The sequence below is a fragment of the Erythranthe guttata genome, chromosome 9, assembly GCF_056151865.1.
Source record: "Erythranthe guttata isolate IM_541 chromosome 9, IM_541, whole genome shotgun sequence".
NCBI classification, from domain to species: domain Eukaryota; kingdom Viridiplantae; phylum Streptophyta; class Magnoliopsida; order Lamiales; family Phrymaceae; genus Erythranthe; species Erythranthe guttata.
This window is the reverse complement of record NC_142541.1, coordinates 3198802-3214862: the sequence shown is the minus strand read 5'-3', so window position 1 is coordinate 3214862 and position 16061 is coordinate 3198802. Positions and strand designations below refer to the sequence as shown.

Here is a 16061-nt window from a genome sequence, read left to right as displayed (position 1 = left end):
AAGGATCTTTTCACGAGCATAATACCTTCGACAAGAAGGATCTCACCGACGAGCAGAATAACTCAGACGAGTTGGAGATATCCGACGAGCATGATCTCGCCGACGAGCAGGATCTCTCCGACGAGCAGAATACCTTCGACGAGAAGGATCTCGCCGACGAACAGAAAAACTCAGACGAGCTGCTAGCTTTGTGTAATTACCAAATGACGATATGAGAATTGCTTGGGCCACCTCATGACTTAATCACTAAGGCACAATATCTTGATAACTTAAGTGCTAAGACTTAGAATAATATCATGGATTTAAAATCGCCCATTTAACGGAATTGAATAAAACTAATGACATCCGGAGGGTTTCCTCTATAGATAGAGGGTACTCGGCCCTCAAGGTTAGCAAGTGTCACACAAACATTTTCACTTTTTTTACTGAATATATTTTAGAATGAGAACCTTTGAGGTGTTCTGACTTGGGCGTCGGAGTGCTAACGCCGGGAGCACCTCTCCCGGTCATTTTGTAGGTCCACGATGAACAGGCCCAATACGGAATGAACTTGAAGGTTCAAAATTCCTTGAAGCGGAGAAACACTGCCGTATCAAATTCAGCCCTCAAGGTCCACGATGAACAGGCCCAATACAGAATGAACTTGGAGGTTCGAAATTCCTTGAAACGGAGAAACCCTGTCGCATCACCATCCCTAATTTGTTTATACTTCATATGTCTTCGTAATTTAGCTACATGAAAGACGGAGTTAATTTACTATGAATTCAATAGTTTAAAAAATATAAAATTTACATCTACGAAGCAAAAATAGAGAAAAACCGAGTGTGAACGTAAAAGATGAAATAATACGTCCAATAAATTCGTATGAACATCAAATTGAAATGTATATTATAACATAACAGTGTAATACTTTTATGCACACAAAATCCACAGCAACATTACATTAAAAAAAAAAAAAAAAAAAAAAAAAAAAAAAAAGTGGCCAAAAAAGTCAACAAGCAAAGCAACAATCAAAAAAATCGATCAATTAATTAATTAATTCTTTGATTTCCAATCAGGGCATCGTGAGGCCAAACTTGGCGAAGAGGCTCTGGATATTATTGAGAATTGCTAAGCTGTTACTCATGTACTCCTGGGATTTCTGCACCCTCACCTTAAACTCATCCACAGCCGTCGATCCCATCTCCTCCAATCCATCCACGCACGTCTCCTGATCTGTCATCGCGGCGCTGATCCACGTCTGCAAGTCGCTGATCCTCATCTCAGTCAGCACCTTCTCCCCGGAGGATGAGCCCACGCTGATCGACTCGGCCGATCTAGCGAGTTGACTCGCCGCGTCGTCGAACAGCTCGGCGCAGTCCTTCACCGCCGCCTCCGCCTTCGTCTCGTTGGCCAGGCTTATGAGGCTGGAGACCTGCGCCGCGCTGGCGTGGAGGGAGAGGTTGAAGAAGCGGAGGGGGCTGTTCGACGGCGGCGAGTTGAGTGGGGAGATGGCGGAGAAGCAGGTCTCCGGGTAGCGGGTCACCGCGCACACGATTTTGAGCGACGCGGCCGAGTTGGAGGCGAGTTGTGATGATGGCTCGGGTTCGTGGTCTGACTCGGTGGCGGACTCGCATATGAGGACCGCCACCAGTGAACCGATGGCGAGGGTGAGGAAGACGGCGAGGGAGGCGACGATGAATCTGCGGCGGCGGTGGTGGTGGTTTGGTGGTGGAGGGTTTGGTTGCTCGAGGCTTACTTTGCCGTAGCCTTTCAAAACGTTGATGGAATCCATAACTGGGTGTAGTGTTTTCTTTGTTGATGAAGCTGTGTACAATAATGAATGAATATACTGTATTATTTAACTGGTCTCCTAAAAATAAAATAAAAAACAATACATTTAGTTGTAGACTATGTCTATTAATTTTTAATATTTAATTTCATTTGTATTTTTACCTTAATGGGATGGAAAATGGACTTAAGTTACTGTTCTTTTTTTTAGTAGGATTGGCTGTGCATAGATCGGTTTTAACCACTAACCAACTCATTTTCGATCCATAATTTGTGACGGATAATCAACCATCAACCGACCCATTTAAGTTGGGTCGATAATGTCAACCAACCCATGTGTAGTTGGATCGATAATGATTTTTAATATGCTAAAATGTTGGTTAGTCGGGTAATATCGGCCAACCAACTTTATTTATTAATTTATTCTTTTTTTATTTTATTTAAATTGTTTAATATTTTTAATTTCAAATTTCTATTTTATATCACATTTATTGTCTAATATTAATCAGAATCCTAAAAACAATAAATCTAACCAAATTATCTAATTTGAACTATTTTAATTATAAGACATATAGCCTAAAATATTTGGACGATTATTAATTGTTGAATAATTTATGTTTAATTGCAATACATATGGCCCGTCATGTTTTGAATTTTGTATTCGAATATTGTTGAACTAATCATATTTAAATGTAAAAAAACATAGTGTTGTAACAACTAATAAAATATAAAAAAAAATATTTGGATAGATGACCCATCAACCAAACCATCAACCAACCCACTAAATTGGTTATCAACCATCACCCAGCCCATGTCAATTGGGTCGATAACGGTTTTCAATATTTCTCAAAATTGGTTAGATAGGTTGAGTTGGTTTTATGGCTGGTTTTTAACCAACCCAACCAAACGGACAACCCTAATTAATAGTTAAAGTAGACTAATAGAAACTATTATCTTCTAGTCTATTCTTCCTACCAAAAAAGCAATTATTGTCAATTTTATTCTACACTCAATGATTATCGGGTTACATTTTACATTTATTTTAGGGTTTTTTGTGCATAAGTTTCCAACCAAACATGTTTATTAATCTAGGTTTAGGGGTTATATCTCTTTCACCAACAAGTCCATCCCTTTAATATTTATTATAAATAAAGGAAACATTCATGTATATGCCAATATTACCACCAACCTTTTATACCCAATTCTTAATTGCAACCTCAATCAATCAATTTTGTCCACAAAAATCTAATTTTGACCACAAAAATTCAATTTTGACTTTTTTATTTTTTTTTATTTTTTTTTATTTTTGCCACCCGATTTCGGCGTTGACTTTTCAATTTTTTTTCTTCCGGATTTTTCGCCGGTTTCCGGCATTGACTTTTTTTAGTGTTTTTTTTTTCGTCATCCGCTAAACGTTGACCGTAACTGTGTTGTCACTGACAGTAAATTAACGTAATTATATTGTAATGATAGTTAATTAACGTAATTATACTGCCGTTGACAATACATTTATGTAATTGTTCTGCCGTTAACAGTAAATTAACGTAATATTATTAATTTTTTTTTTTGTTATTTTTTTTTTTGTTTGATTTGTTGACGAGTCAACATAATTATATTACTGTCGTTGACAGTAAAATAACTGTAAACACAATAATATTACTATCAACAAAATCAATATTATTATTTTTTTGGGTTTTTTGTTTTGTTTGAGTTATTCACGGAGTAACGTAATAATATTACTGTATATTATTGTAGTATTACTGTAAACACAATAATATTACTGTGGTTGACGGTAATATTACTGTTGTTATAGTAATATTGTTGTCAACCACATCAAATATTATTATTTTGTTTGGATTTTTTTGTTTGTTTGAGTTATTCACGGAGTAAGGTAATAATATTATTGTCTATTATTGTAATATTACTGTGGTTGACGGTAATATTACTGTTGTTATAGTAATATTACTGTCACTCACAGTAATATTAATTCTTTTGGCTTTTTATTATATTTACATTTGTTGAACGGTCAACATAGTAATATTACTCTGTTACACAATAATAATGAGTTTTGTCGTGTTAAATATTACTGTGCTAGATATTAATATAGCAATATTACTGTGTTAAACTGTAGTTTAGTTAATTTGACTGTGTTTAACAGTAATATAGTTAATATTACTGTCAATCACAGCAATATTATTGTTTAAATGAAAAAAAAATGCTATAGAAAGAAAAAAAATCGAAAAAGTCAACGCCGGAAACCGGCGAAAAAATCCGGAAGAAAAAAAAAAAAAAAAGTCAACGCCGGAATCCGGCGGCAAAAAAATTTTTGTTTGAAAAAAAAATTTTGGGTCAAAATTGAATAATATGTGAAATTTGGGGTCAAATTGAGGTTAAATTAAGTTATGGATGAAATTGGAGCATATTAAAGTATGGGGGGCTATTTTAGTCTTTTACAAAAATCTGGACCATGTGTGGACTTATTAGTAAATGAGTTTTTTGTCTGGATCTCTTTATGAATAAGTACCCATTGATGGGGTTATTTGTAATGACCCCTTTATTTTATGCACGACACGGTCATACTGTTAGGATAGTAGACTAAAAGTCTCGCTTTTAGCTACATAATTTTATTATTGAATTAACAAAATTGTATATTATCATTTTATGAGAATCTGCACTAGGGTATTCAATGCATTTAATCGACTGTTTGTCAATTAATTAAAAGCATAAGTCTAATATTCTAATAGTATTCGAGATGGTGTGCTATGGCGCACAGAAAGATCATTTCGAAAGTTCGTTTAGAATATAAAGATAAACGTTCACAATCTAGATAGAAATGGACTAACCATTGGTAAAAGATTGTAGCACAATATTTAAGTGATTGCCATGTGTTGAACCGGACAAAGTAAAATAATTGTTTCATCACTGTTCATAAATGAAACTGTATTATTTCTAGTTGACAGTATATTACTTACTCTCTTAAGATTGATAATAACCCTTGAGTAGCTTATAAGATTTGTTTGTGCCAAATCCTGGCCAGGTGGATTTCGTATCCGGCATACTCAAATAAGTTAAGCGGGTAAGACTCATGAAAAGAAACCATTTAATTTATTTAGCAGTGAATAAATTATTTGGTGGTTATAAGATATCTTAATGTGGGGAGAATCTAAGTAATGATCGACCGGAGCTCGAATGTAATATTTGAGAATATGAACGGGAGTTCAATAATTATTTGGTAGTGGAAAATAAATAATTATTTAATGATTAATTAAATGAATTCTTTTAAGAGTTTGGATTTAATTAATTATTAGTTGCCCGATTTATATTTTCTCCTTTAGTCCCTATTGAAGCCCAATGGATTTTCTAATTAATCGAGAAAATAAAGTTCAACCAATATTATATATTGGAATTAATATAGCCGAAAATTAAGTCCCTATTGGATTGCAATTTTCGACTATATAGAGTTATAGAAGGAGTGGGATTTGTTTCCATGTAATTCTCTCTCTGTGTGACTCTAATTATGTGTGCTATATATAATAGAGAGATTAGGTTGATGAGAGTGATGATGAATTCCACACGCCTATTCACGTTACGGGGAAGAGAATATTTTTCTCTTCTTCTTCTCTCTCTAATTTTCTCGATTATAGGTTTAGATTTCTTCAAGTACAATTCCACCATTGTAGAAGAATTATTAATTCGGGATATACAATAGAAGATTATAGGTTTTTAGAGCAAACATTTATTCCCGAATTTTCTGAGCAGTCCTGCGAAGAAATTCACCATAAATCAACCATTTGTCCGATTAGCTTAAAATTTATACAGTAGCTTCCTAACCTATAGAACTACTGGAGGATTGAAGGCTTGACGTGGATCCTCGTTCGTGCGCCGAAGATAGAAACGAATCTGCTCGCGAAAACTGTAAGTTGCTAGATTAGATTTATTCCGCTTTAAACAAATCTAATCAAAGCATGTAATAAAATTAAAACCGGCTAATCTAGAACCTCTTGCGAATTTTCATTGAATCCTGGGCTTCACATCGTAACGCATACATACATACATGTGAATGTGTATAAAATGGAAATGAATCTACACACGCCTGATTGAATATCACCCGATGAAAGTCATCGGGTGTAGAATAGTAACAAATACAATTTTCTTTAGCTGTATATTATTTGGTCTATCATTTTAATTTCCATAAGTTCTTTTTAACCATTTGTGGCTCTTAATTTCCCTTGTTTCTTTTTTTCCCTTTTCCTTCTAATACTCAAAGATAAATCTAAAAATTGATTACTTACAAAATTTTCACATACATATTCACTTTCCCTTCATTTTTTTCACCCAATTCTTGTATTTGTTTCTTTAGATTCCTCGAGTATAGTATTTTTCTTAGGGTTTTTCAATTAAATACCTAAATGCTAAATTCGTCTATGAATCAATTCTTATTTATAATGCACGAACACTTCTAGAAGGTGAAGAGTCTCGTATCTGATACATGGACACTCGGATATGTTCGGACACGGTTCAGACCCGTGTCGGCCAGTGTCCGCAATTTTAAAAAAAGTTAGGACACAGCTCTTATGTTTTAAGAGAAAGCCCTAATAAAAAATACGCATTTTATTTTCTATGTAACGTACATTTCTTCTGTCTTCTTTGAGAGTCCACCCAAAAGTCCAAAACTCTAGTGGCAACGGCGACCAAGAACACGAGCAACAAGGGCGAGCGGTTCTCTTATGCGATTTGGCGACTTATAAATATATTTTTACAATTTATAAATACACCCCTATATTTTTATAATTTATAAATATACCCCTATATTTTTTATATTTACGCGTGTCCCCGCGTGTCAGTATCCTAGTTTTTTGGAAATGCTGTATTACAGTGTCCGTATCCGCGTATCGCCGTGTCTGCGTATCTGTGTCCGTGCAGCATATATCCCTATAATTTTTTGAACTCTACACTTCCTTCTTTTAAAAGTTCAATTACACTTCACTCCCCGCCCTGGATGAAATGTTAGAAATATCCTCGCTTTGATTCAAAATCACCGCCAATCCTCCCACTCCCAAAAAATGTATTTTTTCCCCAAAACGTGTTTCACACAACTTTTTTCTTCTAAACACGAAAAAGCGTAATCCACCCACTTTTTTTTTCTAAGCACGGTTTCAAATGTTTTATATCCAAAAACCCAAGGACTTGAATAGGCATGACAAGAACAAAGTTGAGAAGAGAATGTAATTGGGAAAATTCCAATAAATATGGGCTCACATATGTATATTAAATGTGTATGATTATCTAAAAGACAGTTCGAATTAATTATGATCGAATAAAGATTAGGTCACTCATCTGTCGGATTTGCAATAAGGAGGTGGAGACAACACCACATATTGTTCTCAAATGTAACGAAATGGATCAGATTTGGAGGCACTTCCCATTTCAGAGAAACTCTGACTGAGAGCTCCTTTCGGTTTGGAATCGGATAGACAACCCGAATAATTCCCTTGATGAGGACAATCTCATTATGGCCTTGATAATCGCTTGGAAAGCATGGGAGAACAGGAACAAGACTTTGACGGATAGAGATCATGCACTTCCAGCGAGCGAGTTAATAAGTTGGTGCAATGCGTATATAGGAACTTACAAGTCTGCACAACACCGGCCCAACAACACTTTACTAGATATGCATCCGACAGTTTGAAAACCACCGCCAGTGGGGGGTGGTGAAAATCAATTTTGACGGGGCTTTTCCCCACGATACTAAGAGCTACTCAACGTCAGCGGTTGCTAGAGATGGCGATGGTAAGAGTATTGGATGGAAGGTAACAAAAAAATGGAGAGCGGTACAACCAACGGATGGAGAAGCTATGGCAGGTTGAAGGCTATACACCTGGCCAAGGAGAAACGGTTGGAGGTATATTATTATTGAGGGGGATTGCATGCAGGTCATAAAGGCTTACCCTTTGGTGCGGTGGTAGAAGAATATATCAACCTTGAGCGGAACTTTGATAAGGTGTTATTTCATTTCATCAAGCGTTCGGGCAATTGTTTAGCCGACGCTCTTGCTAAGTTTCCTTGTAATGACATATGGAAGGGACTATCCTACCAACAACAAGGTTAGTGTCTCTTAATAATATTATTCTGTTTTCAGAAAAAAAAAAAAAAAAAGAAGGAAAAGAAAACCTATAAAAAATAAATTTAATAACAAATTCAAACTTAGTGTATATGTTCAAGATATAGGGGGGGAAAAAAAAGGGGCCTCAAAGGCCAAAAGTTAATTACTTAATATTAACCAATCCAATGTAACTTTACACATTTTTAAATTAAAATAAGATAAAAAAATCAATCAAAATTCAAAATTAGTAAATAATCAATTGCATCAACGAGATCTCCAAATTTCCCTAAACAAGACAAAAATGAACCACCCCTCCAACACAAATATACACACACCAAACTAGGGGTGGAAATTGGAACGGAATTTCCGAATTCCGCCAATTCCAATCCGAAAATATCTGAATTTGGAACCCGTTTTTTCATTTCGATTTTCGATATTCCGATTTCCGATTCTTCCGATTATTTTTGGAACGGAATTGGAATTACATATAAAATTATTGGAAATTCCGATTTCCGATCCGATTTTATTTCCGAAATATATAATGTATGATATATATTATATAAAAATATAAATGTTATGAATTTATATATATATATATATATATATATATATATATATATATATATATATATATATATATATATATATATATATATATATATATTGTATTTCTGAATTGTTTTTCTATTCATGTTTTGCTATGTTTGCTTTGATAAGCTGATTATATTGTTTTTACAAGTGTTGACATTTCATCTTATTGACCTTTGTTTTGGATTCTTGCATTTTGTCGAAAAATTACGAAAATATTAGGAAATAAAATCTTAAAATTACCATTATTTCCGATTTTGGAACAAAAGATTAAGAATTAATGCAATTTCCAAAAATTCCGAAATTCCGCCGATTCCGAGGTATTCCGAAATTGGAATAGATTTTGAAATTCCGATTTTTTTGGAACGGAAATTGGAACCTATTTTTAACTTCCGAAAAAAATTGGAAAATTTCCGAAAAAGGTATTTCCGATCCATTCCGTCCGATTTCCACCCCTACACCAAACACATCATATTCACTCCACGGCCAGTCCGAAACCTTCCTGTAGTAGTAGACAAATTCTCCGCTGGTGCTCACGTACACCATAACCCGATGCACCATCACAATCAATTCACTTGCAGCCGTCGAATTCCCCAAATCATCAACACACGCCTTCAGATCCTCCTCAGCCGCCGAGATCTTATGCATAAGCCCAAATCTCATGATCTTACGTATATATATGATTAATATACGTAAGAGATATCATTCTCTCTTTTCTCCAAATATATTTCTCCTATATGGTATCACACACTAGGTTAACCTAGCCGTCACCACCCCTTCTTCACCATAGCCGTCGCCCCCCTCTTCTTCTCCATGGCCGGTGACGCTTCTTCTCCCTCCACCGCCCCTCTCAATCCTTTTCACCTTGCTCATGCCATCTCTAATATCAAATCTCTTATCCCCGTTACTCTAGATCTGAAAAATCCTAATTATCAAAAGTGGAGCCACTTTTTCACAATTACCGTCGGTCGTTTCTGCCTCTCCGATCTTCTACATGGAAAACCCCGACTGGATTCGATTTCCGCCGATGAATGGCAGCGCGCCGACTATCTCCTCCAATCTTGGATCTACGGCACCATCTCCGACGATCTGTCCAGCATGGTTCTCTCAAAAACCTCCACTGCCACTGATCTATGGACCGCTATCTCTTCTCTCTTCACCGATAACAAAGATTATCGAGCCATTCAACTTGATGAAAAATTCATGTCCCTCAAGAAAGGCACTCTCTCCATTCACGATTATTGCCAAATAATCAAAACCACGGCGGACAACTTGGCCGATGTCGGAAATCCAATCTCCGACAAACAACTCATCCTACAAACCCTACACGGCCTTCCGAAAAATTACGGGACCTTCGCAAACCTCATCTCCTTTCAGAATCCCCTTCCCACTTTTCTACAGACTCGATCGCTTCTTCAGATGGAAGAAACAAGAATTGCTGAATCGGAGCAGACCGCTGCTGTTTTCTACGCCTCCAACGCGAACTGTCCATCCAACAACTGGAACGGTTCCTGCAACAGTTCCCGCGGAGGTAGTTCTTCGCGCTATCAGCGCGGGGGTGGCCGATCCAACCGTCGCGGAGGTCGCAGCACTAACCGTCACCCCATGTAGCACTACGGCTACCATAGTGCTCATGGCGCATCTCAACTCTGGCGCGCACCTCACCGACAACCGTCAATTCTGGGATCCGCTCCAAATACATCGGGCCACCCATCCACTCCAGCGGCTCAAGCCTACTTTACTGGACCACCTGAACCCTACACCGGCCACTCGGCTCCTACTCAGGTTCATCCGCAGCAGCAACCATGCCACAGCTCTAACAGTTCCATCAACAGTTGCAACAGTGCCAACGTGGTGGATCTCGCAAACCGTTTGAATACGGTGACACTTCAGCAGCCTACCGAGTCATAGTAGTTCATGGACAGCGGGGCGACCTCTCATATGGCACCACACTCAGGTAATTTCAATTTTGTTTTTAATCCTGACAGTAATTTCCCCAAACATGTCGTCGTCGGTAATGGTTCCACCGTCCCCATAACCCACATAGGCCACACAATTCTTCCCACCACTCATTTCCGCCTCACAAATGTCTATGTCACACCCAATATCGTCAAACACCTTATCTCTGTTCGAAATTTCATCCGCGATAACTCATGTTTGGTTGAATTTGACACGTTCGGTTTTTCTGTGAAGAATCTTCGGAGTCGAGTCGAGATTTTCAGGTGCAATAGCTCTGGTGACCTATATCCATTTGGCGTCCCTCCCCCCACCTCACCTCCCGCTGCTTTCCTCACTGTCGCAACACCTTCGTCTCGCACTCTTTGGCATCGGCGTCTAGGCCATCCCGGCAAACACGTCATGTCCCGTTTATTTTCTAGCACTTTTCTTTCCCATAATAAAGACCATAGGGAGTCTCTTTGTAATGCCTGTCAATTAGGCAAACATTTCCGTCTACCATTTTTTTCTCAGAAATCTACTACTGTTGCTCCATTTCAAATTATTCATGCTGATTTATGGACTTCTCCTGTTTCTAGTCTTACGGGTTTCAAATATTATCTTGTGTTAGTTGATGATTTTACCCATTATTTATGGACTTTTCCTCTTCGAAATAAATCTGACGTTTTTACAACCTTTGTCAATTTTCATACACTTCTCAAAACTCAATTCCAACATCCCCTGAAAGCCTTACAAAGTGATAATGGTCGTGAATTAAAAAATGCGGATTTTCAAAACTACTTCACTAAACACGGCATCCGAAATCGTTTTTCGTGTCCCCACACCTCCCCTCAAAACGGATACACAGAACGAATGATCCGCACTATAACTAACATGATTCGATCCCTCATCTTTCAAGCTCATCTTCCTCCTACTTATTGGGTCGAAGCCCTTGATATGGCCACACACCTACTCAATATCTTACCTACCAAAACCACACAAAACCGGACTCCTCACGAAGCTATTTACCTCATCAAACCTACATACTCTCATCTTCGAGTATTCGGCTGTCTCTGTTATCCCAACCTCACCGCCACCACACCACATAAACTCGCCCCCCGTTCTACTCCTTGTGTCTATCTCGGTCACCCTTCCTCTCACAAAGGCTATCGTTGCCTTGATAGATCCACTGGCCGAATCATAATTTCTCGTCATGTTACCTTCGACGAAACTCACTTTCCTTTTGCTAAGTCCACTCCCCCCAAAAACACACTTCCTACCTCTGCTTTGGACGAAAACACACCCTCCATGTTCCTCCTCCCTCAGACTTCGTCTAACTGTTGCAACAGTTCCTCCAACTGTTCCAACAGTGAACCACCATGTTCCAACAGTTCCTCCAACAGTCCTATAACACAGTCAACACCTGTTTCTCCAGCAGCACACCTCTCGACCTCGACCAGCTCACAACCCCTTCTCCTACTTCCACATCTCCTTCTCCTACTCCCACACCTTCCTCACCTCCCCTTCTCACCCTATGGTGACTCGCAGTAAAGTGGGCATCCACAAACCCAATTTCCCTTTCTCTCTCGTTGCGTCCTCTACCTCTTCCATTCCCACCAACCGAAACGCCATGATTGAGGAATATACTGCTTTAATTAAAAACAATACTTGGAATGTTGTGCCCCGCCCCCTGTTCACTAATGTTATTTCTGTTAAGTGGATATACAAACAGAAACTCAAGTCTGATGGCTCCCTTGAGCGATACAAAGCACAGTGGGTTGTTCGTGGGTTTCACCAGCAGGCTGGCATCGATTTTGACGAGACTTTTAGCCCAATTGTCAAACCAGCCACTGTTCGAACAGTTCTCAGTATTGCTCTCTCGCGATCATGGCCAATCTATCAGCTTGATGTGAAAAATGCCTTCTTACATGGAAATCTCTCTGAAACTGTCTACTGCGAGCAACCTCCCGGATTCGTCGATCCATCTCGCCCCACTCACGTATGTCGTCTCAACAAAGCACTCTACGGTCTCAAGCAAGCACCACGTGCTTGGTACAAGCGTTTTGCATCTCACATTACTACCATGGGGTTCAGAGAATGCAAGTCCGAGACTTCACTCTTTGTGTACTGTCGCAACAGTTCACACGACTGTCGCAACAGTTCACGCCAGTGTCGCAACAGTTCATGCGCCTACCTTCTGCTGTATGTCGATGACATTGTACTTACGGCCTCCACACCTGAATTGCTCCGCTCTATCATCGCTGCCGTTAATCAAGAGTTCGCAATGAAGGATCTTGGCGATCTTCACTACTTTCTCGGCATCTCAGTTACTCGCTCGTCGAATGGGCTATTTCTCTCTCAATGCAAGTACGCCGACGAGATACTAGAGCGTGCACACATGGCTTTCTGCAACCCTTGTCTTACGCCGGCTGACACAAATAGTAAGTTGTCTTCGACCATTGGACCCCCCGTTGCTGACCCTACTCTTTATCGCAACCTTACCGGTGCACTACAATACCTCACGTTTACTCGTCCCGACATCTGCTATGTTGTGCAACAAATATGTCTATTCATGCATGATCCGAGGGAACCTCATATGGCTGCTCTCAAGCGTATCCTTCGCTACATTCGTGGCACTCTCGATCACGGCCTTCAGCTCTCCCCAATCCGGACCTCTTCTCCCTTATCGCTTACTCCGATGCCGATTGGGGTGGTTGCCCTGACACTCGTCATTCGACATCGGGCTATTGTGTTTTCCTCGGCAACAACCTCATCTCTTGGTCCTCCAAACGACAGGTCACTACCTCTCGATCGAGTGCGGAGGCCGAATATCGAGCTGTCGCAAATGTCGTCGCCGAAACGACTTGGTTACACAACCTACTTTCTGAGTTGCTCTGCCCACTTTCGAAAGCCACTATTGTCTACTGTGACAACGTCAGTGCCGTCTACCTATCCAACAATCTTATTCAACACTCTCGTACGAAACATGTGGAGATCGATATCCACTTTGTCCGAGACAAAGTTGCTTTGGGACACGTTCGCGTTCTTCACGTCCCATCCGCCTACCAGTTTGCCGATATCTTTACGAAAGTCTCCAGTCTCCACGTCCTCTCCTTTCCCGTTTCGACTGCGGGGGTGTATTAGCGTATATATTATATATATTACGTATGCTATTATTCTTATTTATTATAGTTACCTTGTATAATAGGTTACCTTGTGTAGTAGGTTAGGGTTTCCTACATGTAACTATATATATGATTAATATACGTAAGAGATATCATTCTCTCTTTTCTCCAAATCTATTTCTCCTATAATGACGTCATCGAGCTGTTCGGCAGCTGCATGGAGGGAGAGATGGAGAATCTGAGTGAGGTCCACTATGGATTTGTTGATAAGGATGGAGTTAAAGACTTCCTTACACGATGGGTTGTCACAGGCGGCGTTTGAAAATAATATTGTGACAGCTGCGTTGTCGGAGATTGATTCGGCGGTTTCCGGGAAGCCGCGGTGGAGGAGGTAGAAGCTGAAGGCGGTTGTGGTTAGTGCTAGTGGGATGAAGAAGGTTGTGAGAATGATGATTAGGGTTTTGTTTCTTCTGCGGAATGATCTTAGGGTTTCATTATTATTGTTGTCTTCTTCGAGAAGAAGACGACTTTTGTTATTCATGGCGAATGAGTTTATTTGGAGCTAGACAATATTCATATTCATATTAATATTATTTATATATATATATATATATATATATATATATATATATATATATATATATATATATATATATATATATATATATATACATGTATGCCTATATGCCTATGAAGAGAGTTGACTCGGTTCATGTGAATTATTATAGGGTTTATTAGGGATAACCCCCTTGTTCATATTTTCTAATGAGGTAGATCCAATTTTTTTCCCCTTTTTGAGATAGATCCAATTTTGCCAACTTGGCAAAATATATTATATAATTTTCTTTTAATACCCCTGTTTTATTTTTAAAAGGCATTTATTTCCTTTACTACGTGATTTGAGATTTGATTACGTGAGATCATTGGCCGTTATATCAAATCGTGTACAATATTTTTCGAAGGTTCTCTTCAGCGTTCCAGCGGTTCTTTATCGTCTTTGAAGATTTCTGCACCGTCGTTGAAATAGGATCGAATTTGAGCGTTCGTTGTTGGACGTTGTTAACCGGGTATGAATGCGTTATTCGTTTTTATTTTTCGCTCAATGTCTAGGATTGTCGATTACGGTGGTTAGAAATTTTAAGGGTTGTGTTGATACTTGATTCTATGAAGTAGAACGTTTTTTAACAAAATTACGTCGTCATATATACATCGTTATTTTTGGCAGATGATGTTTGTTTGGAAGAGGATTGACAGAGTTAGAAGAGGATGCTTCACGCAGATCGGACCAGAGTTGTTTTATATGAGCTTCGTAGTTGGTTTATGCAATAATCGGAATAATTGTCCGTTGTGGTCGAGTTCATGTTTTTGATCCTGATCGATAGTTGGTTTATTTGTTTATAACAGTCGATTTAAGTGTGCTGGGTAGTACATTAAAATATAGTTCGTAGTCTTTTTTAAATTAGCGTATGGATTTTGCATTTTAAGTTTATTTTTGATGATATTAATGTATTGTCATTCAAATGTATTTGCAGTCTATTTAATCATTTTTTAGTATTCTGCATTTTTTATTTTGTTTCATGATTTTAGGTTTTTTCGATGGCGAATTTCGTAAGGATTTTGTTGAGGTTTGGTGGGTTGGTTGCTATAAAGAGGTGTTTACGATGTAATGGCTCGGTAACTTCGGTTAAGTTTTAAACCGTTGTAATACAGTAGTATACTATTATGAATATCGTATGATACTACCATTATCATTTTATTATACTATTATGAGATTATTAATGTACTAGAGTTTTTTAACTCGACATATTGATTTTATTGTGTTATGATGTGTTTTATGTATTTTATCAAAACCCTAGATTGAAATTATGAGATTATTAATGTACTATTTTATTGGTTATGTTGGAATACTTTACGTTGGTGTTGTTCTCAATGTTCTTGTCATTTCAGTGGTATATTGTTTGTAACACAATTCATATCACTACTATAATCGTAATATACTATCATAGCAGATCAATGTACTATATTGAAATTATTAATATACTATGTGGTTGAATAATACGGGATCCATAGTCGATTAACGAGATCCATAGTCGAATTAGATGAATAAGATAGTCTAATACATGATATAAGGAAAATTACCCTAATTGATTAGTATTTCAAACAAACATATTATTCAGTTTCCATATATATTATTATTTTTTCATATATATCATTATTTACCCTAATCGTTTTCATATAATAAGGAAAATTACCCTAATTGGTTAGTATTTCAAACAAACATATTATTCAGTTTCCATATATATTATTATTTTTCCAATAGTCATTTAACTAAACCCATAGTCAAATTAGATACATGGGATAGTCTATTAAAAGATATGAGATAGTCTATTAATTTTAAAACACAAATCTGCCGCCGTCACTTCTCAAATCTAGGGTTTTGATGATTCTTCGGCCCATAGTCGATTAACGAGATCCATAGTAAAATTATACCAGTGGGATAGTCTACTAAATGATATGAGATAGTATATTAATACAGATGT

The 16061-nt window shown here is 37.9% G+C and overlaps 1 protein-coding gene across 1 annotated transcript; it reads right to left on the bottom strand.

The window, feature by feature from the left end:
* Positions 1-825: 825 nt before the first annotated feature.
* On the bottom strand, positions 826-1880 carry LOC105959716 (Plant invertase/pectin methylesterase inhibitor superfamily protein). The gene has a single exon (XM_012983851.2). It carries the CDS (start codon positions 1772-1774, stop codon positions 1055-1057), a length of 720 nt encoding a protein of 239 aa, XP_012839305.2. The 5' UTR covers positions 1775-1880; the 3' UTR covers positions 826-1054.
* Between the last annotated feature and the right edge of the window lie 14181 nt (positions 1881-16061).